At 45.7% G+C, this 20,798-nt stretch overlaps 1 protein-coding gene across 1 annotated transcript in view; it reads right to left on the reverse strand.

Moving 5' to 3' along the window:
- Nucleotides 1–7,604: 7,604 nt before the first annotated feature.
- CFAP44 (cilia and flagella associated protein 44) overlaps nt 7,605–20,798 on the reverse strand; it is a 444,725-nt gene continuing 431,531 nt past the window's right edge. Inside the window, exon 34 of the mRNA XM_030203902.1 lies at nt 7,605–8,698. Coding sequence (XP_030059762.1) covers nt 8,510–8,698 — 189 coding nt within the window. The 3' untranslated portion in view covers nt 7,605–8,509. The remainder of the gene's footprint in view (nt 8,699–20,798) is intronic.

Genomic DNA, 20,798 nt, shown 5'->3' on the forward strand with positions numbered 1-20,798 from the left:
ATTTGTGAAGTCCACTGCAGTGCCCCCTAGGGTGCCCGGTTGGTGTCCTGGCATGGGAGGGAGACCAGTGCACTACGAATTCTGGTTCCTCCCATGACCAAAGGGCTTGGATTTGGTTATTTTTGAGATGGGCGTCCTCGGTTTCCATTATGGCTGAAAACCGGGGACGACCATCTCAACATTTAGGTCGACTATCTCTAAGGTCGACCTAAATGTTGAAATTTGGGCATCCCCGACCGTATTATCGAAATGAAAGATGGACACCCATTTGTTTCCTTTGCAGGGCCGTCCTGTGAGGACGCCCTCATGAAAACTTGGGCTCCCCTTTCGATTATGCCCCTCCACGTCTATAGCTACTAAGCACATACATATTAATTGGACTTTATTAGCTGTTTCATGGATGATTATTGGCATCAAATGCAGGTAATAGAAAACTGACGTGATGCCAAGAACCTACTTAAAGTCATAATGCTGCCTTCAAAATAAGGGAGAGATGGGGTCACTAGGGCCTGAGCACAATAATAACTTAAAGTGGAAATTAATTAGCACTCCCCAACATGAAAAGTTGTGACCTCAGCCCGTGTACATTCTATTCTACTGTTAACTCCACTTATTAGTAACTAGGGGGCTCATTTTTGAAAGAGAAACACATCTATTTAATGGCATAAATCAGCATTTGGATGTTTTTCTCACAAAAACGGCCAAATCAGTATTCTTGAAACCTATTTTTCTGAAGTTTTTCTATGCTGTTCGGCCACAGTGCATTCAAATCTCAAGGGGGCGTGGTAGGGGTAAGTTAAGAGCAGGATTTGGGTGTTCCTAAGACATACACGTTTTTCAGCCATAATGGAACAAAACTAAAACTAAGATGTTTTGAGCTAGACCTGTTTTTATAACGAATAAGACTCAAAAAGGTGCCCTAAATGACCAGATGACCACTGGAGGGAATAAGGGATGACTTCCCAATACCCCCCCCAGTGGTCACTGACCCCCTCCCACCCACAAAGCGTGAATAAAAATATGACTTACCGGCCTCTATGACAGACTCAGATGTTATAGCCAGGTCTATTAGAGCAGCACGCAGGTCCCTGGAGTAGTGTAGTGGTCAGTGCAGTGCACTATCAGGCTTATTTTCGAAAGTAATCGCCGGCCATTTCCCGACATAAATCGGGAGATGGCCAGCGATCTCTCAAAAGTGGCGAAATCGGTATAATCGAAAGCGGCTTTTTTGACTGCATCGCTGCTTTCCCGTCGCCTCGCCGGTGAAAGTTCAAGGGGGCACGTCAGCGGTGTAGTGAAGGCGGGACATGGGTGGGCATTGGCGTGGCTACCTGATGGCCGGCTTTCGCAGATAATGGGAAAAAAAAGCGGCGTTAAGCAGTATTTCACTGGGTTTACTTGGTCCTTTTATTTTCACGACCAAGCCTCAAAAAGGTGCCCCAACTGACCAGATGACCACCGGAGGGAATGGGGGATGACCTCCGCGTAGTCCCCCGGTGGTCACCAACACCCTCCCACACTAAAAAAATAAAATTAAAAAGCTTTTTTTTTCCAGCCTGTATGCCAGCCTCAAATGTCATACCCAGCTCCCTGGAGCAGTTTTTAATGGGTGCAGTGCACTTCCGGCAGGCAGACCCAGGTCCATCCCCCCCCCCCCTACTTGTTACACTTGTGGTGGTAAATGTTAAGCCCTCCAACCCCCCCCCCCCCCAAAACCCACTCTACCCAAATGTAGGTGCACCCCTTCACCCATAAGGGCTATGGTAATGGTGTAGAGTTGTGGGGAGTGGGTTTGGGGGGATTTGGGGGGCTCAGCACCCAAGGTAAGGGAGCTATGCACCTGGGAGCTTTTTTTGTATTTAAAAAAAAATTTTTAAAGTGCCCCCTAGGGTGCCCGGTTGGTGTCCTGGCATGTGAGGGGGACCAGTGCACTAGAAATGTTGGCTCCTCCCATGACCAAATGCCTTGGAGTTCGCTGGGTTTGAGATGGCTGGCATTTTTTTCCATTATTGCTGAAAAACAAAACCTGCAATCTCAAACCCGGCGAACTCTGGCATTTGGCCGGGCTAAACCGTATTATCGGAAAAAAAGATGGCCGGCCATCTTTTTTGATAATATGGTTCCAGCCAGCTGTTGCACCGCCGGTGATCTATTTCGCCGGCGACATTCGATTATGCCCCTCTTTGGAGTACAGAACTTCCATAAACCCACCTGTTCAAAAAAGGTAGTTCTATACAGCAAGTTCTCCTCAAATTCAGTCATGTATAATGCCGCCACTGCTGGGGGATCTTTTTACGGACAAATCCACGGAGTGGCAATAGGCGCGACTGTAGCCCCAGCAGTGGCAACATTATACAATGCTGAATTTGAGGAGAACTTGCTGTATGGACGACCTTTTTTGAACAGGTGGGTTTATGGAAGCGTTACTTGGACTATATATTTTTCTTATGGAAAGGGACTGAAGAGCAACTTTTTTTATTCCATCAATGGTTGAATCAACTAGATTCTACTTTATTATTTGAATTACACTACTCGAGTACATCCATTAATTTTTTGGTTCTTCAGATCCAGATAACATCTAATAGTTTTTTGGTAACATTGTACAGAAAGAAGATAGATCATAACAACTATTTGAAATTTCATAGTTTCCACCCACTAGACTAAAAGCCAGTTTGCCCATCAGCAAATTCCTGCGTCTTCGCAGAATCTGCTGTACAATAGATGAATTCAAAAGGCAGGCTAAGAACCTAACTCAGCGATTCTTACAATGTGGATATCCAAAGAAGATAGTTAGGAAGGCATATCTATGCACTGCTATGCACATAGATCTTTATTATTGCAATACAAACGACCTGCTCAAACGAATAAATTAGTATGTGTTCTACCGTATTCCCAAGCCTCGGGTGTAGTGACATGGGCCATTCATAAACACTGGCATGTTCTGGCCGAGGAGGCAAGATGGCGGCTGAGTAAGTCGCAAGTGAAGTAGCTCCTGTTTTACACTTCGTTTTACCTTGAATTTTGATTTCCTGATGCCCAAAAGAAGAGGCAGACAACGCACCTGCCCGGCGGTGCAATCTCTGCCCCTTCTTGGAACTTTGGATCGCTTCATGGTGCCAAGTATGATTTTGGGAGCGTCGCCTTCGCTGCCGACGAATATGGAGAGAGGTCTCCCATCTTCGCGGCTTGAAGCTGAAACATCATGGAGCCCCGAAGAGCGTAATCCTCCCCCGATGCCGGCGGAAACCCCAGAAGCAACTCAGGAGACTCAGGACGCTCGGACGTCGACGGGGTCTCCTGGCACGGGCGCTGCTACGGGATCACAGACGCCGATGGACCCCGCGATTGTATTAGCAGGTGAACAAGGGGAGAGTGTCTCTGGAGAAAATCTGGCGACAGGAGGAAGCCAGCTACCGAAGAATCCAACTGCAGGCTTACCAAGTAAGTCCTTATTACCCCAAAAACCAAAGGAGATAACTTTAGACTCAATTTGGGAAGCTCTAGTTTGTCTAGAAGCTTCTTTTGGTTTGAAACTCACATTTGTTAATCAACAGATTGAATCCTTGTCTGGAAAACTACCCTCTTTGGATCAAAAAATGGAAACTCTGAGCAAAGATAATGAAAATAATTCCAAAGCTATACAAAAGCTGCCAACAGCTGCAAGTTAACTTGATTAAGGAAAACTTGTATCTACAAAATAAGGTTGAAATGCTTGAAAACTATCAACGTTCAAACACTCTTAGACTGTTAAATTTTCCTAAGCAGCTGTCAATATCACCTCTTATTACCTTTAAAAAATATCTTACAGAAATATTGAAAGTACCCGAACAGTCATATCCTCCTATCTCAAAGATATTTTATGTAACACCTTTTTTGAAGAGAGATTCAGAGCAAGTAGAGAGAGTAATGCCCCCAGCAGAAACTGGGGATGTAAACCTGACACAAATGATAGAAGATGATATGGCGGGTCTTACTTCAGCAACACTCAAAGTTACATTTATTCTGCAACCTGATAGAGACTGGATACTTAAGCAATATTTTCTGCATAGAGAACAGAATTTCCTAGGTTATAATATAAGAATGTATCCAGATGTTTCAAAGGTAACGCAGAAGAAAAGACAGGAATTTCTTAAACTTCGCCCAAAAGCATTGCAATTGGGAGTGTTGTTTTGGTTAAACTTTCCATGCAAATGTGTTATAAAGTTAAATTCTGTTAAATATATATTTTATGATTCTAAACAATTGAACTCTTTTTTGGACTCTAAGTTAGCTGGCTCACCCGTTTCGCTACCAGGACCTGTAATAACTTCTACGCCGTAAAGTTCTATACTCGGACCTTCTGCTTTGCCACCTTTTCCTTAGTTGTTATTATTACAATTTTCCTGATGTATAGTTTAGTATTGCCTCCATATTGTGGACTAAAGATGAGAAATAGATCATGATTTTGTTTAATCTTAGATTGTTCTAAGTATTTCCTTTATGTTATAAATGACTAATAGTCATCTTTGCTGATTTCAAGAATTGTACTTGAATTAAACTGTGAAAAGTGATAAATAAAATAATTAAAAAAAAAACACTGGCATGTTCTTCAACTGGATGCATGTTTCTCTGACCATCCTATTACAGCCTTACAACGTGGAAAACATGTGGGTGAATTGATTAAATATAAACCCAATAAAACGATAAAGATGGTAGACGCTAAGCATAGTCACTGTGGCTCATGCCAATGGTGTACCCTGGCGATAGAAGGGAATAGTTGGATTGTCCCGCATATTAACTTTAAAATCCAGGCATACAGAAATACTGATTGTAACACAAGAAATGTTGTTTATATTATCCAATGCCCCTGCGATAAAGTCTATGTAGGGAGAAGCAGCAGACCAGTGAAAGTTCGGTTAACCGAGCATAAATCTAAGATCACCACGCAAGTGGATGAAGCGCCACTACTCCAACATTGGACACAAATGCATCATACTATAGTTGACCTACGTTGGAGAATTACTGATACAGTCATTAAAGATGCGCAGGGAGGTAACATCGAGATTTTAAATTATAAGGAGCAAAGCTGGATTTATAAATTGAACGCCGTTGAGCCTAATGGGCTCAACAGAGAAATCGAATGGCAGTCTTTAATTTGGCAGATTCTGTTATTGGCTGGGTGAGTCACCTGATCGTATCTTTAAAAAGCTTGAAAAAAACACCGCGGCCATGTTGGCTGATGGGGTCTGAATAGTAGATACTTGATCCGAGACATAAAGGTAACAGACCATTACAATATAGCTATAAGGACATATGGAAATTATTTTCCAACTTGAGGTCTGACTGATTTGTTTTTTTATAGGGGCATACCTTGAAAAAGCTTTCCTGGCGAAACACGTGTCGGTATGCAGCCCCACCTTTCAGCCTGACATGATATCAAGACTTTTAAAGCTAAGTAAAAGGATTTCATTTCATTTCCTTATGTATATATATATATATATATGAGATTTTTGAAAATAGAAAAGTTTGTCAAAATATATGAACGTTATAAAAATACAAATATCAGTGACCGATGACGAGAAGGGTATGAACCCTGTCACCATATATAAATAGTGATATGGTGAACAGCAAGTGACTTTGGGTCTACCTCTGATGGTCTGAAGAAGATAAAAATAAAAACATTATAATACAGTAATCATTTATTAAGCTGTGTGCTACACAGGAATTTTGGATTGCTGAAAATATTTTGTATTTAGTGGGCATTTACTGAATCATATGCTAATGTTGCCATTAACGCACAGCCGTTAAAAGAACTACCGCAGGAGCACTTACCGACACCTATTTTGTAGGCAGTAAGGGCTCATATGGTAATTCTGTGCTATTCAGTTAGGGCCCCTTTTACCAACCTGTGGCAAAAGGGGGCCTATGCTGGCATTGGCACATGTTTTGACGCGCGCCAAGGCCCCCTTTTACTGCAGCAGGTAAATGGTAGGTCTTTCTTTTCTTGAGGCAATGGCCATGTGGCAAATGAAGTACATGCCGCATGGCCATTTGGGGGGAGGGGGAGCGCCCTTACCACCACCCATTGAGGTGGCAGTAAGGGCCCAATTACCGCAGGGTACATACCAGTGCTACAAAAATATGATATGATGGCGCACTGGGGGTGGGAACTACCGCTGGGCTGCTGCGATAGTCCGGAGGTACTTTCTTTTTAGTGAACGGTAAGCCTGCATTGGGCTTACCGCCGTTTTGTAAAAGGGCCCCTTAGCACATGGTAACACTGATTTACTGATTAGCGCCTACTCTCTGCCCCACAGACACGCCCTCTCTGTGCAAAAATAAAAAATATATTTTTGCTGTTTGGGAACTTACCACAGGAAGCCTAAGCACATCTCACAGTAAACCCTTTTAAGCTGCAGTAAGCATGTGCTAGCACTTACCACAGCTTAGTAAAACAACCCCTTAAGAAACAAAATCAGAATTTCACAGAAAGCTCACAAATACCTTTTTGGGACTGAAACGTCCTGTGTCAGTGCAGAAAGGCAATTTTCAAAACTATTTACTGATGTAAATTTAGGTTGGGGATAAATCCGGGATTTTAAAAACCATGCACATCTTCACAATGTGCAACTTTCTTCAAATCAATCACCTTACTTTCTAATTCTTCCTACTTTCTTACTCATCTATATATTACAACTTTGCCTTACCCTTCACTACTAATTATAATGTTCTAGTACATATTGTGTTGTCATTGCAAGTAGTATACTATGCCATACTTTGTATTGTTGTTCGAATATTTTTACTGCTGTAATTGCCTATTGCTCATGTTTGATCTATTCTTACTGTACACTGCTTTGAGTGAATTCCTTCAAAAAGGCGGTAAATAAATCCTAATAAATAAATTAACTACAAACTTTATGGGGTATAAATGCCCACATACTTTGTAACTATGTGGCCTATTTGAAAATTGCCTCCTTAAAACATGACCATAGCAGGTACAGCTGACAGGTGACCTTAAAGAAGGTGATATTTAAAAGCAGGGGCATACAGGCATAATAAGAGTATGCAACTTTTATAAAAGAAAAAAAGTAAAAGTCTGAAATAAGTAGTAGTAGTAGTAGAAATGGGAAGAAAGAATGCTAAAAATAAGGTGGAAAAAGCCAAGAGAAACAAAGAAACCTGCTAGTCTGACAACCAAAAAGGTGTACTGCTCAGTTAGGACACTTAACATTCACTGCACTTCCTTTATCGTTAATAGCTCAAGAAGTCTGAGAGCACCATCTGTTGGTTAGCTAGAAAGTAGATTTTATTAGGGATATGCATAAGCCAGTTCGTTTGCTTTATCCCTTGATTTTTGGTTGATTTTTTCAGTTTGTTTCGCATATTTGTTTTAATCATTTTTAACACATACAAATTGATTGTATACATGTCAGTTCACAGCTTAACCTATGTTAAACCAATTTTGGATACACTACAATTTGTAAGGTGTGATAATGAGCCAAGTGGATGTTAACAAATGCACATCCCTACTTTTATGCAGTATATCAAGTTAAATAAACATAAGAATACAACATACTGCTCTAACTAGCTCCATGGGATTGTCTTATGTAGTATATGATCCTCTCTTAAGCACTTTATAAAGTACTTTAATAATGAACCAATATAGCTGAAGAAATTACACTTTGCAGGATTAGGATTTAAGGTACAGAAAACTTCAACTAGAAAAAGCCTTGTAAGAATGCTCCTTAGTAAGAAATGTCTAAGTCCACTGTGTTTGTTCTCACTGTCAATGAAATAGACACTCTGTAAAAGTTTTTATTATTAGTGTCAGAACAAAACAGCATTTTAAAACAGATCACATAGTTTTAGTTTAAAACATGAATAAGAAAAATGAAAATTTGAATTTTTCTATATATCTTTAATAGTCTCCATGCAGTTAAATAAATAACCATCTAAACCTAGAAAATAAAGTGATTCTTAATAAATTGGCAACAAAATTGGTAAAGATGTAAATCAGAGTCTTTGAATCCAAGTTCCAAATGCTGCACAAAAAAACCTCAAAACAAAACACTTATCGTAATTTTTTAGAAGGACCATGATAGAAAGAGGCTGAGCCAGATATGCAAAGGCCTTCTGGGTAATGTTTTATGGTGTAACTAGGTTTAGAGACTTGGGTGTTGCTGGCATTGACTTCATTCTATTCATGACCGGGGCAAATTAATTAAAAAAAAGTTGTTGTATGGTGGCACAGAGATTGGAAATGGCTTGGTCTGGATGAAAATTTCTGTTAAATGCTTTTCTCTTCAACAAAATGTTATGAATAATCTTCCTCAAGGTCTGTTATTTAATCATCAGGTTGACAACAGTTATTACCATCATTATATCAATTGTAATCCTCTCTAAAGTTACAAATACAGGTGGCTATGGTGTATCAGTGCCCAAGAAACAAATAAATGAGACACAGTTTCAGAACACAGGGAGATGTATAACCACATGCTTTGAAAGAATGGGCCAGAAGGCTATGAAGTGTTTAAAGAAGGTTGTCAAGGTTCTGGGGAACTGGACCCTGAGCTGGTGGAAGAATGTTGCCACCTTTCCTGGACAAAAGATTAATTTCTTCCTTTAAGACATCAATTTCTTGGATCTGGAACGTGACCAATTGCATCAGCCTTTCTCTGTCCTGAATGTCAGACTTCCGGACCACACGGAATTCTTCACCCTGTAGAAAAAATGAGATAAAATAACGAAAGGCAAACCAAGGAGAATATACAGAAAAAGAAAAAGGAAAATGAAGACAGAGAGGGATGAGAAACAAGCGAAGGGGAGAAGGTAATACTCAAAGTAAAGAATGATCTAAAAAGATGACAACAGTAAGGGAATGATCACCAGAGCAAGAGAAAAAGTACAGCTGTAAATGAGAAAAGGTGAAAAAGAGGCATAAAGATGGAAGAAAAGAAAGCGAATGCTACATACCTGTAGAAGGTATTCTCCGAGGACAGCAGGCTGATTGTTCTCACTGATGGGTGACGTCCACGGCAGCCCCTCCAATCGGAAACTTCACTAGCAAAGTCCTTTGCTAGTCCTCGCGCGCCCGCGCGCACCGCGCATGCGCGGCCGTCTTCCCGCCCGAAACCGGCTCGAGCCGGCCAGTCCAGTATGTAGCAAGACAATACACTTCAAGGGAAGACACAACTCCAAAGGGGAGGCGGGCGGGTTTGTGAGAACAATCAGCCTGCTGTCCTCGGAGAATACCTTCTACAGGTATGTAGCATTCGCTTTCTCCGAGGACAAGCAGGCTGCTTGTTCTCACTGATGGGGTATCCCTAGCCCCCAGGCTCACTCAAAACAACAACCATGGTTAATTGGGCCTCGCAACGGCGAGGACATAACTGAGATTGACCTAAAAAAATTACCAACTAACTGAGAGTGTAGCCTGGAACAGAACAAACAGGGCCCTCGGGGGGTGGAGTTGGATCCTAAAGCCCAAACAGGTTCTGAAGAACTGACTGCCCGAACCGACTGTCGCGTCGGGTGTCCTGCTGCAGGCAGTAATGAGATGTGAATGTGTGGACAGATGACCACGTCGCAGCTTTGCAAATTTCTTCAATGGAGGCTGACTTCAAGTGGGCTACCGACGCAGCCATGGCTCGAACATTATGAGCCGTGACATGACCCTCAAGAGCCAGCCCCGCCTGGGCGTAAGTGAAGGAAATGCAATCTGCTAGCCAATTGGATATGGTGCGTTTTCCTACAGCCACTCCCCTCCTATTGGGATCAAAAGAAACAAACAATTGGGCGGACTGTCTGTGGGGCTGTGTCCGCTCCAGATAGAAGGCCAATGCTCTCCTGCAGTCCAATGTGTGCAGCTGACGCTCAGCAGGGCAGGAATGAGGACGGGGAAAGAATGTTGGCAAGACAATTGACTGGTTCAGATGGAACTCCGACACGACCTTTGGCAGAAACTTAGGGTGAGTGCGGAGGACTACTCTGTTGTGATGAAATTTGGTGTAAGGGGCCTGGGCTACCAGGGCCTGAAGCTCACTGACTCTACGAGCCGAAGTAACTGCCACCAAGAAAATGACCTTCCAGGTCAAGTACTTCGGATGGCAGGAATTCAGTGGCTCAAAAGGAGGTTTCATCAGCTGGGTGAGAACGACATTGAGATCCCATGACACTGTAGGAGGCTTGACAGGGGGCTTTGACAAAAGCAAACCTCTCATGAAGCGAACAACTAAAGGCTGTCCTGAGATCGGCTTACCTTCCACACGGTAATGGTATGCACTAATCGCACTGAGGTGAACCCTTACGGAGTTGGTCTTGAGACCAGACTCAGACAAGTGCAGAAGGTAATCAAGCAGGGTCTGTGTAGGACAAGAGCGAGGATCTAAGGCCTTGCTGTCACACCAGACGGCAAACCTCCTCCAATGGAAGAAGTAACTCCTCTTAGTGGAATCTTTCCTGGAAGCAAGCAAGATGCGGGAGACACCCTCTGACAGACCCAAAGAGGCAAAGTCTACGCCCTCAACATCCAGGCCGTAAGAGCCAGCGACTGGAGGTTGGGATGCAGAAGCGCCCCTTCGTCCTGTGTGATGAGGGTCGGACAACAGTCCAATCTCCACGGTTCTTCGGAGGACAACTCCAGAAGAAGAGGGAACCAGATCTGACGCGGCCAAAAGGGAGCAATCAGAATCATGGTGCCTCGGTCTTGCTTGAGTTTCAACAAAGTCTTCCCCACCAGAGGGATGGGAGGATAAGCATACAGCAGGCCCTCCCCCCAATCCAGGAGGAAGGCATCCGATGCCAGTCTGCCGTGGGCCTGAAGCCTGGAACAGAACTGAGGGACTTTGTGGTTCACTCGAGATGCGAAGAGATCTACCAAGGGGGTGCCCCACGCTTGGAAGACCTGGCGCACCACTCGGGAGTTGAGCGACCACTCGTGAGGTTGCATAATCCTGCTCAACCTGTCGGCCAGACTGTTGTTTACGCCTGCCAGATATGTGGCTTGGAGCACCATGCCTTGACGGCGAGCCCAGAGCCACATGCTGACGGCTTCCTGACACAGGGGGCGAGATCCGGTGCCCCCCTGCTTGTTGACATAGTACATGGCAACCTGGTTGTCTGTCTGAATTTGGATAATTTGGTGGGACAGCCGATCTCTGAAAGCCTTCAGAGCGTTCCAGATCGCTCGTAACTCCAGAAGATTGATCTGCAGATCGCGTTCCTGGAGGGACCAGCTTCCTTGGGTGTGGAGCCCATCGACATGAGCCCCCCATCCCAGGAGGGACGCATCCGTGGTCAGCACTTTTTGTGGCTGAGGAATTTGGAAGGGACGTCCCAGAGTCAAATTGGAGCAAATCGTCCACCAATACAGGGAGTCGAGAAAACTCGTGGACAGGTGGATCACGTCCTCTAGACCTCCGGCGGCCTGATACCACTGAGAGGCCAGGGTCCATTGAGCAGATCTCATGTGAAGGCGGGCCATGGGAGTCACATGAACTGTGGAGGCCATGTGGCCCAGCAATCTCAACATCTGCCGAGCTGTGATCTGCTGGGACGCTCGCACCCGCGAGACGAGGGACAACAAGTTGTTGGCTCTCGTCTCTGGGAGATAGGCGCGAGCCGTCCGAGAATCCAGCAGAGCTCCTATGAATTCGAGTCTCTGCGCTGGGAGAAGGTGGGACTTTGGATAATTTATCACAAACCCCAGTAGTTCCAGTAGGCGAATAGTCATCCGCATGGACTGCAGGGCTCCTGCCTCTGATGTGTTCTTTACCAGCCAATCGTCGAGATATGGGAACACGTGCACCCCCAGCCTGCGGAGTGCCGCTGCTACCACAGCTAGGCACTTTGTGAACACCCTGGGTGCAGAGGCGAGCCCAAAGGGTAGCACACAGTACTGGAAGTGGCGTGTGCCCACCTGAAATCGCAGATACTGTCTGTGAGCTGGCAGTATCGGGATGTGCGTGTAGGCATCCTTCAAGTCCAGAGAGCATAGCCAATCGTTTTGCTGAATCATGGGGAGAAGGGTGCCCAGGGAAAGCATCCTGAACTTTTCTTTTTCGAGATATTTGTTCAGGGCCCTTAGGTCTAGGATGGGACGCATCCCCCCTGTTTTCTTTTCCACAAGGAAGTACCTGGAATAGAATCCCAGCCCTTCTTGCCCGGATGGCACGGGCTCGACCGCATTGGCGCTGAGAAGGGCGGAGAGTTCCTCTGCAAGTACCTTCTTGTGCTGGAAGCTGTAAGACTGAGCTCCCGGTGGACAATTTGGAGGTTTTGATGTCAAATTGAGGGTGTATCCCTGCCGGACTATTTGCAGAACCCACTGATCGGAGGTTATGAGAGGCCACCTTTGGTGAAAAGCTTTCAACCTCCCTCCGACTGGCAGGTCGCCCGGCACGGACACTTGGATGTCGGCTATGCTGTGCTGGAGCCAGTCAAAAGCTCGCCCCTTGCTTTTGCTGGGGAGCCGCGGGGCCTTGCTGAGTCGCACGCTGCTGACGAGAGCGAGCGCGCTGGGGCTTAGCCTGGGCCGCAGGCTGTCGGGAAGGAGGATTGTACCTACGCTTGCCAGAAGAGTAGGGAACAGTCTTCCTTCCCCCGAAAAATCGTCTACCTGTAGAGGTAGAGGCTGAAGGCTGCCGGCGGGCGAATTTGTCGAATGCGGTGTCCCGCTGGTGGAGAGACTCTACCACCTGTTCAACTTTTTCGCCAAAAATATTGTCCGCACGGCAAGGCGAGTCCGCAATCCGCTGCTGGAGTCTATTCTCCAGGTCGGCGGCACGCAGCCATGAGAGCCTGCGCATCACCACACCTTGAGCAGCGGCCCTGGACGCAACATCAAAAGTGTCATAAACTCCTCTGGCCAGGAATTTTCTGCACGCCTTCAGCTGCCTGACCACCTCCTGAAAAGGCTTGGCTTGCTCGGGGGGGAGAGCATCAACCAAGCCCGCCAACTGCCGCACATTGTTCCGCATGTGTATGCTCGTGTAGAGCTGGTAAGACTGAATCTTGGACACGAGCATAGAGGAATGGTAGGCCTTCCTCCCAAAGGAGTCTAAGGTTCTAGCGTCCTTGCCCGGGGGCGCCGAAGCATGTTCCCTAGAACTCTTAGCCTTCTTTAGGGCCAAATCCACAACTCCAGAGTCATGAGGCAAACTGAGTGCGCATCAGCTCTGGGTCCCCATGGATCCGGTACTGGGACTCGATCTTCTTGGGAATGTGGGGATTAGTTAAGGGTTTTGTCCAGTTCGCAAGCAATGTCTTTTTTAGGACATGGTGCAAGGGAACAGTGGACGCTTCCTTAGGTGGAGAAGGATAGTCCAGGAGCTCAAACATTTCAGCCCTGGGCTCGTCCTCCACAACCACCGGGAAGGGGATGGCCGTAGACATCTCCCGGACAAAGGAAGCGAAAGACAGGCTCTCAGGAGGAGAAAGCTGCCTTTCAGGAGAGGGAGTGGGATCAGACGGAAGACCCTCAGACTCCTCGTCAGAGAAATATCTGGGGTCTTCCTCTTCCTCCCACGAGGCCTCACCCTCGGTGTCAGACACAAGTTCCCGAACCTGTGTCTGCAACCTCGCCCTGCTCGACTCAGTGGAACCACGTCCACGACGGGGGCGTCGAGAGGAAGACTCCCTCGCCCGCATCGGCGAAGCTCCCTCCGCCGACGTAGTCGGGGAGCCCTCCTGGGAGGTGGCCGCGGTCGGCACCGCACGCGGTACCGACGTCGGGGACCTCAACCTGGGCAATGGGCCAGCCGGCGCCACGCTCGACGGCACCGGAGGCGCAAGCACCGCCGGTACCGGAGGGGTAGGGCGCAACAGCTCTCCCAGAATCTCTGGGAGAACGGCCCAGAGGCTCTCGTTCAGAGTGGCTGCAGAAAAAGGCTGAGAGGTCGATGCAGGCGTCGACGTCAGAACCTGTTCCGGGCGAGGAGGCTGTTCCGGGCTGTCCAGAGTGGAGCGCATCGACACCTCTTGAACAGAGGGTGAGCGGTCCTCTCGGTGCCGATGCCTGCTGGGTGCCGAATCCCTCGGCAACCCAGAGCTCTCGGTGCCGACACGGGGAGGAGACCGGTGTCGATGCTTCTTCGATTTCTTCCGAAGCATGTCACCGGAGCTCCCCGGCACCGACGAGGAGGACGTAGAATCCATCCGTCGCTTCCTCGGGGCCGAGACCGAAGAGGGTCGATCTCGGGGGGGCTGTACCGCAGGAGCCCTCAGGGTAGGAGGAGACCCACCCGAGGGCTCACCGCCACCAGCAGGGGAATGGACAGCCCTCACCTGCACTCCACTCGATGCACCACCGTCCGACGACATCAGGAGACGAGGTCCCGGTACCACCGACGTCGATGCAGCTATCCGATGTCTCGGCGCCGATGCAGAGGCCCGATGCCTCGATGCACTCGATGCAAGGGCGGCCGAGGAAGATGGTCTGGACGCTGACGACGTCGATGCACTCGAAGATCCCGGTGCCGATGCCGACGAAGAGCCCGAGAACAGCACGTTCCACTGGGCTAGTCTCGCTACCTGAGTCCGCCTTTGAAGCAGGGAACACAGACTGCAGTTCTGAGGGCGGTGCTCAGCCCCCAGACACTGAAGACACGACGAGTGTCGATCAGTGAGCGAGATAACCCGGGCGCACTGGGTGCACTTCTTGAAGCCGCTGGAAGGCTTCGATGTCATGGGCGGAAAAATCACGCCGGCGAAATCAAAAGCCGAAATGGCGAAAATTGAAGCACCAAAATTTAGAGGGAGAAAAATCTCGACCGAGGCCGAAAAAGGCCTACCCCGACGACGAAAGAAAACTTATCGGGGCAAAAAGCTGGAAGTACGGGGAGGATTGACACGAAACCCGGGGAGGGTTTCCGGAGCACTTCCCGCACTAGAAGAAAGCTTTTCCGAAGAAAAAACACGCTCAAAAAAACTTTGGACGCGCGAGGTCGACTTTCCGGGGCTCGACACGGCGAAAAAACGACCGTACCGAGTGCGGACAAAAGAAGACTGGCCGGCTCGAGCCGGTTTCGGGCGGGAAGACGGCCGCGCATGCGCGGTGCGCGCGGGCGCGCGAGGACTAGCAAAGGACTTTGCTAGTGAAGTTTCCGATTGGAGGGGCTGCCGTGGACGTCACCCATCAGTGAGAACAAGCAGCCTGCTTGTCCTCGGAGAATATAGTTTATTTTATTTTTTTACAATTTGATATTCTGCTTATATGAGACATAGCAAGGTGGTTTACAGTGTGACGGGTACAGGTCCCATCCTGTCATGAAGGGGAGCCCCAGAGCCCTAAATATTTGCTTAGGGATGAACAGATCCCGGGTAGAGCTTGACAGCAACCTATAGTGGAAGTGAGCTGCAGAACTCTCTCTGATTAATTAATACCACTGACAAAAAAGGTGTTTCTCATTAAGAAGGAAAGGGGACTAGAACTCCCATGAAGCCTGGGCTACAACAGGAAATTTCCAGAGACGAAAGAGGAGGGCCAGATAGGAAAATTCGGACACTAGCTGAAGGTGAATGGGAGGAGTGTCCTAGATGGGTGGGGGCAGGAAAGCCTGCAACCCAACAGGAAACTGGAAGGCTAGGAGGGACTATGACAATTATCCTACTTGGGGGAAGTGCACAAAGCTCCCAGAAAGCTGGAGATCTAAAAAGCGGGGAGGGGTTTAGAGCCTAGAAACCCATAAAGAGAGTTCTCTAGAAGTACAGTGGGGAGAAGAATAATTGTGTGAGGAGCTCAATACAGGAAGCTGGACCATGGAGAACTCTGTGGGGAAACAAGGTACTCAGCAGCACAGGAGCCAACTTTTCAAAATTATTGAGGGTGCTAAGCCCAATGGAAATAACTCTTCCTTGGACACGTACAAGGGATTTTCTCAATATTGGGGGTGCTCAAGCACCCACAGAGTCAGCTCCTATGCTCACCAGTACTTGGGAACTAGAAACCTAGAGATGTTCTTCTAATTTTTTTGTTAAAGCTAAACAGCTGGGGGTGGAGGATAGGACTGTAAAGTCATGTTGAGTTTTCTTCTTACCAGGGTGAGGAGGATGTCAGACTGGCACTTCTAGTACCTATTCAGAAGGAGGCAGTCTTGTGCTTTTGAATATTGTTTTAAGGAAAGCAGGAAAGAGCTGCAGTTTCAACCAGGTTTCTCAGGTTCTCAGCCTGCTGCTCTAACCATTAGGCAATTCCTAGAGGGGTTTAGCAACCTTGCTCATTTCCTGATTTTTAATCTGTTACTGTGCCACATTTACTAGGTTGTACCATGCAGTTACTATTCTCTGAAGATGTCTTATTCCCAGCCTATCTCCTTTGACATTCATGATCTCTATCAGTGTTTAGAGGCTGTGGTCTCTACAAGGTTAGAAATGGGTACCTTCATCAAGTTGTGATGTTTTGAGTTAAAACAGCTTCTCAACTGCAGATCATACAGAATATTGTGACTATATAAAGCATTGATAAAGGGTACTTCTTCAGTACAGTACACTGGCTGCCTACTGCAGCAACTATAATTAAGTTGTGTTAGAGAGCATAAATGACTTGCCATGTTTTATTTTATGAATCCCCAGGAGATCCTTAGATAGCACAACTGAAGTCTTAGGCTAGAATAAGTACCTATGGTTGTACACCCAGATTACATGAGTTAAGGTAGAGATCACACGATCTTACCTCAAACATAAAGCATACCACCAAATTAGGGGTCACTAATTTGTTCTATTTCTAAGAATTCTTTTAATCTACTTTTGTACTTCCATGTAGAATAGTTATTAATGGTAGTAAGTGAGGCTTGATACATGGAGGAATAAGATATTGCATTTTAGCAGATCTTCACTTGGCAGTGCTGCCTTACATTGGCTCCAATACTCTTATGTGAGATTGTATAGTTGTTTTGTACAGAGAGACTTGTATGGATGGGATCAGACACATCTCACAGAGATGGGGGCAGGGACAGGGACAAACTTTGTCCCCGTGTCATGAGCATCAGATGTTGGAGTACTTTTGCTTTATTTATTGCCTCATAAAAAGTTACTTTTTTTTTAATTTGTTGCATTTGTATCCCACATTTTCCCACCTATTTGCAGGCTCAATGTGATGTGACTTACATTGTTCCATAGTGGCGATCGCCATTAGTGGTATTGCATTAAAGTTCATAAAATTTGCCAAAATTTGTGCCTGCTTTCTCTATGACTAAGTTTTCAGCACTAAACAATATGCATAGGTGAGAATAAACAAACCTGCGCGCGTTATTCCTTTCTACCACCCTCAGAAATATCTCCAGAGTTCATGGATAAACGTATATGCATTGTTGAACAATGCATGTAGTCAAGCAAATTTTCAAAGTCCCCGTTTCCACGATCAAAATACATTTTTACTCACGGAAAAAGTTTTGAATATTGCTTTTCCTCAGTGTAACACAAATAGTAGATGCAAGTCTTCTGACACCAGAAACATACTATAAGAACATAGGAACATAAGAATAGCCATACTGGGTCAGGGTCCATCTAACCCAGTATCCTGCTTCCAACAGTGGCCAATCCAGATCACAAGTACCTGGTAGAAACCCAATTAGTAGCAACATTCCATGCTACCAATCCTGGGGTAAGCAGTTGCTTCCCCATGTCCATCTCAATAACAGATTATGGACTTTTCCTCCATGCAGGGCCTATGGGGGGGACAGGGGGGCAAAATTTCCCGGCCTGGCCTCCAAGGGGGGGCCCGGGCCCAGCAAGCTTCTTCTTGCTGCCTGCTTCTGGGTCTGCCCTCCCCTGCTACTGCGTGCCGCCCAAGACCCAGATGACTGCATTAGCATGATATAACGTTAATGCAATCATCTGGGTCCTCACTCCTGGGACAGACCGTGGGAGCAGGAAGCAGTTTGCCGACGCCGGGTCCGAGCCCCCCCTTGGAGACAAACACACAAGGGTAAGGGGGCGGGCAGGCGGGAGCGGTGGTGCAAGTTGGGGATAGCGGCGCGAGTGTGGGGGGGCAGACGGCAGTCCGGTTCTGCCTCGGGCCCGGCTATTTCTCTCGGCAGCACTGCCTCCAGGAACTTGTCCAAACCTTTTATAAACCCAGATACGCAAACTGCTGTTACCACATCCTCGGCAGTGAGTTCCAGAGATTAACTATTCTTTGCGTGAAAACATATTTCCTCCTATTTGTTTTAAAAGTATTTCCATGCAATTTCATTGACTGTCTCCTGGTCTTTGTACTTTTTGAAAGACTGAAAAATCGATTCACTTCTACCCGTTCCACAGCACTCAGAATTTTATAGACCTCAATCATATTCCCCCTCAGCTGTCTCTTTTCCAAGCTGAAAAGCCCTAACCTCTTTAGCTTTTCCTCATATGGGAGGAGTTCCATCCCCTTTATAATTTTGATTGCTCTTTTTTGAACCTTTACTAATTCTGCTATATCTTTTTTGAGATATGGTGACCAGAAATGAACACAATCCTCAAGCTGAGGTCACATCATGGAGCAATATAAAGGCATTATAATATTCTTGGTCTTATTTTGCATCCCTTTTCTAATAATTCCTAGCATCCTGTTTGCTTTTTTGGCTGCCGCCGCACACTGTACAGAAGATTTCAGTGTGTTGTCTACAATGACACCTAGATCTATTTCTTGAGTGTTGACTCCTAAGGTGGACAGGTAACTATGATTCAGATTATTCTTCCCAATGTGCATCACTTTGCATTTGTCCACATTAAATTTCATCTGCCATTTGGATGCCCAGTCTTCCAGTTTCCTAAGGTCTTCCTGCAATTTTTTTGCAATCCACCTGCGTTGACAACTTTAAATTTGCAAATGACACACAACTATTCAATCACCTTACTTGTCATTCCGTTTTCCAGATCATTTATAAATATGTTAACCCTGTGGCACTCCACTATGCATCTTCCTCCACTGAGAAAAATGGCCATTTAACCCTACCCTCTGTTTCCTAATCCACAGAAGGCTGATGTCGACACTTCCATTACTTTTTAATTTTCTCAGCAGTCTCTCATGAAGTACTTTGTCAAAAGCTTTCTGAAAATCCAGATACACTACATCAGCTGGCTCATCTTTATCCACATGTTTATTTGTGTCTTCAAAGAAATGAAGCAAACTGATACGGCAAGACATCACTTGGTTGAACTCATGCTGACTCTGTCCCATTAAACCATGTTTGTCTATGTGTTCCATAATTTTATTCTTTATAATAGTTTCCACTATTTTCCCCAGCACCGAAGTCAGGCTTACCAGTTTATAATTTCCCGGATCACCCCGGAACCCTTTTTAAAAATCGGCATTACATTGGCCACCCTCTAATCTAATCAGGTACTATGGACAATTTTAATGACCGGTTTCAGATCACTAACAGCAGATCAGCAATTTCATGTTTGAGTTCTTTCAGTACTCTGGGATGTATGCCATCCGGTCCAGGTGATTTATCACTCTTTAACTTGTCAATTTGGCTCAGTACGTCTTCCAGGTTTACCAAGATTTCTTTCTGTTCCTCCTCATCATCACACTTGAAAACCATTTCCAGTACAGGTAAGATCTCTTACATCTTCATTGTAAAGACTGAAGCAAAGAATTCATTCAATCTCTCTGCTATGACCTTGTCCTCCCTGAGTGCCCCTTTTGCTCCTTCATGATCCAACAGTCCCATGGATTCCCTCACAGGCTTTCTGCTTCTGATGTACCTGAAAAAGGTTTTACTATGAGTTACTATGAGTTTTTGTATTTGCCGCAAGTTTTTCTTCATATTCTCTTTTAGCCTTCTTTAGTAGTGCTTTGCATCTTGCTTGAAACTGCTTATGTTACTTCTTATTTTCTTCATTCGGATCCTTTTTCCATTCTTTGAAGGATGCTTTTTTGACTCTATAGCCTCTTTCACTTCACCTTTTAACCACGCTGGCTGTCATGTGCTCATCTTTCCACCTTTGTTAATATGTGGAATATATCTGGTCTGGGCTTCCATGATGGTATTTTTAAACAATGCCTATGCCTGATTTAAAGTCCTAACCTTTGCAGCCAACCCTTTCAGCTTCTAATCATTTTCTTCATTTTGTCATAGTCACCCTTTTGAAAATTGAATGCTGCTACAGTAGATTTCTTTAGTGACTTCAAATACCAGCTCAAATTTGATCATGTTATGATCACTGTTTCCCAGCGGATCCAACACCATTACCTCTTGCACCATTCCCTGCATTCCATGAAGGACTAGATCTAAAATAGCTCCCCTTCTTGTCGGTTCTTGAACCAGTTGCTCCAAGAAGTGGTCATTTATTACAGCTAAGAATTTTACCTTCCTAGCACCCCCTGATGTAGCATTTATCCTGTCAATATTGGGGTAATTGAAATCACCCATTATTTTAATGTTGGCCAATTTTCAAGCTTTCCTAATTTCTGTAAACATTTGTTCATCTGTCTGTTTGTTCAATCCTGATGGATGGTAGTATAGTCCTACCAATATACTCTTTCCCCTCACACATGGAATTTCTATCCACACGGATTCCACACTGCTATCTGTTTCATGTAGAATATTTATTTTGTTTGACTAATTCCCTCTTTAACATATAGTGCAACCCCCCTCCAATTTGATCCACTCTATCATTGAGATATAATTTGTACCGTGATTGCACAGTGTCCCATTGATTGCCCTCCTTCCACCAGATCACTGAGATGCCTATTATATCTACCTCTTCATTTAGTGCTATATACTCCAACTCTCCCATCTTATTTTTTAGGCTTCTACCATTTGTTTATAGACACTTCAAATTGTGTTTTTTCCTAGCATCTACAAGCTGCTTTGAAGTTTACGGGGATAATT

Source organism: Microcaecilia unicolor, chromosome 5, assembly GCF_901765095.1.
Source record: "Microcaecilia unicolor chromosome 5, aMicUni1.1, whole genome shotgun sequence".
NCBI lineage: Eukaryota > Metazoa > Chordata > Amphibia > Gymnophiona > Siphonopidae > Microcaecilia > Microcaecilia unicolor.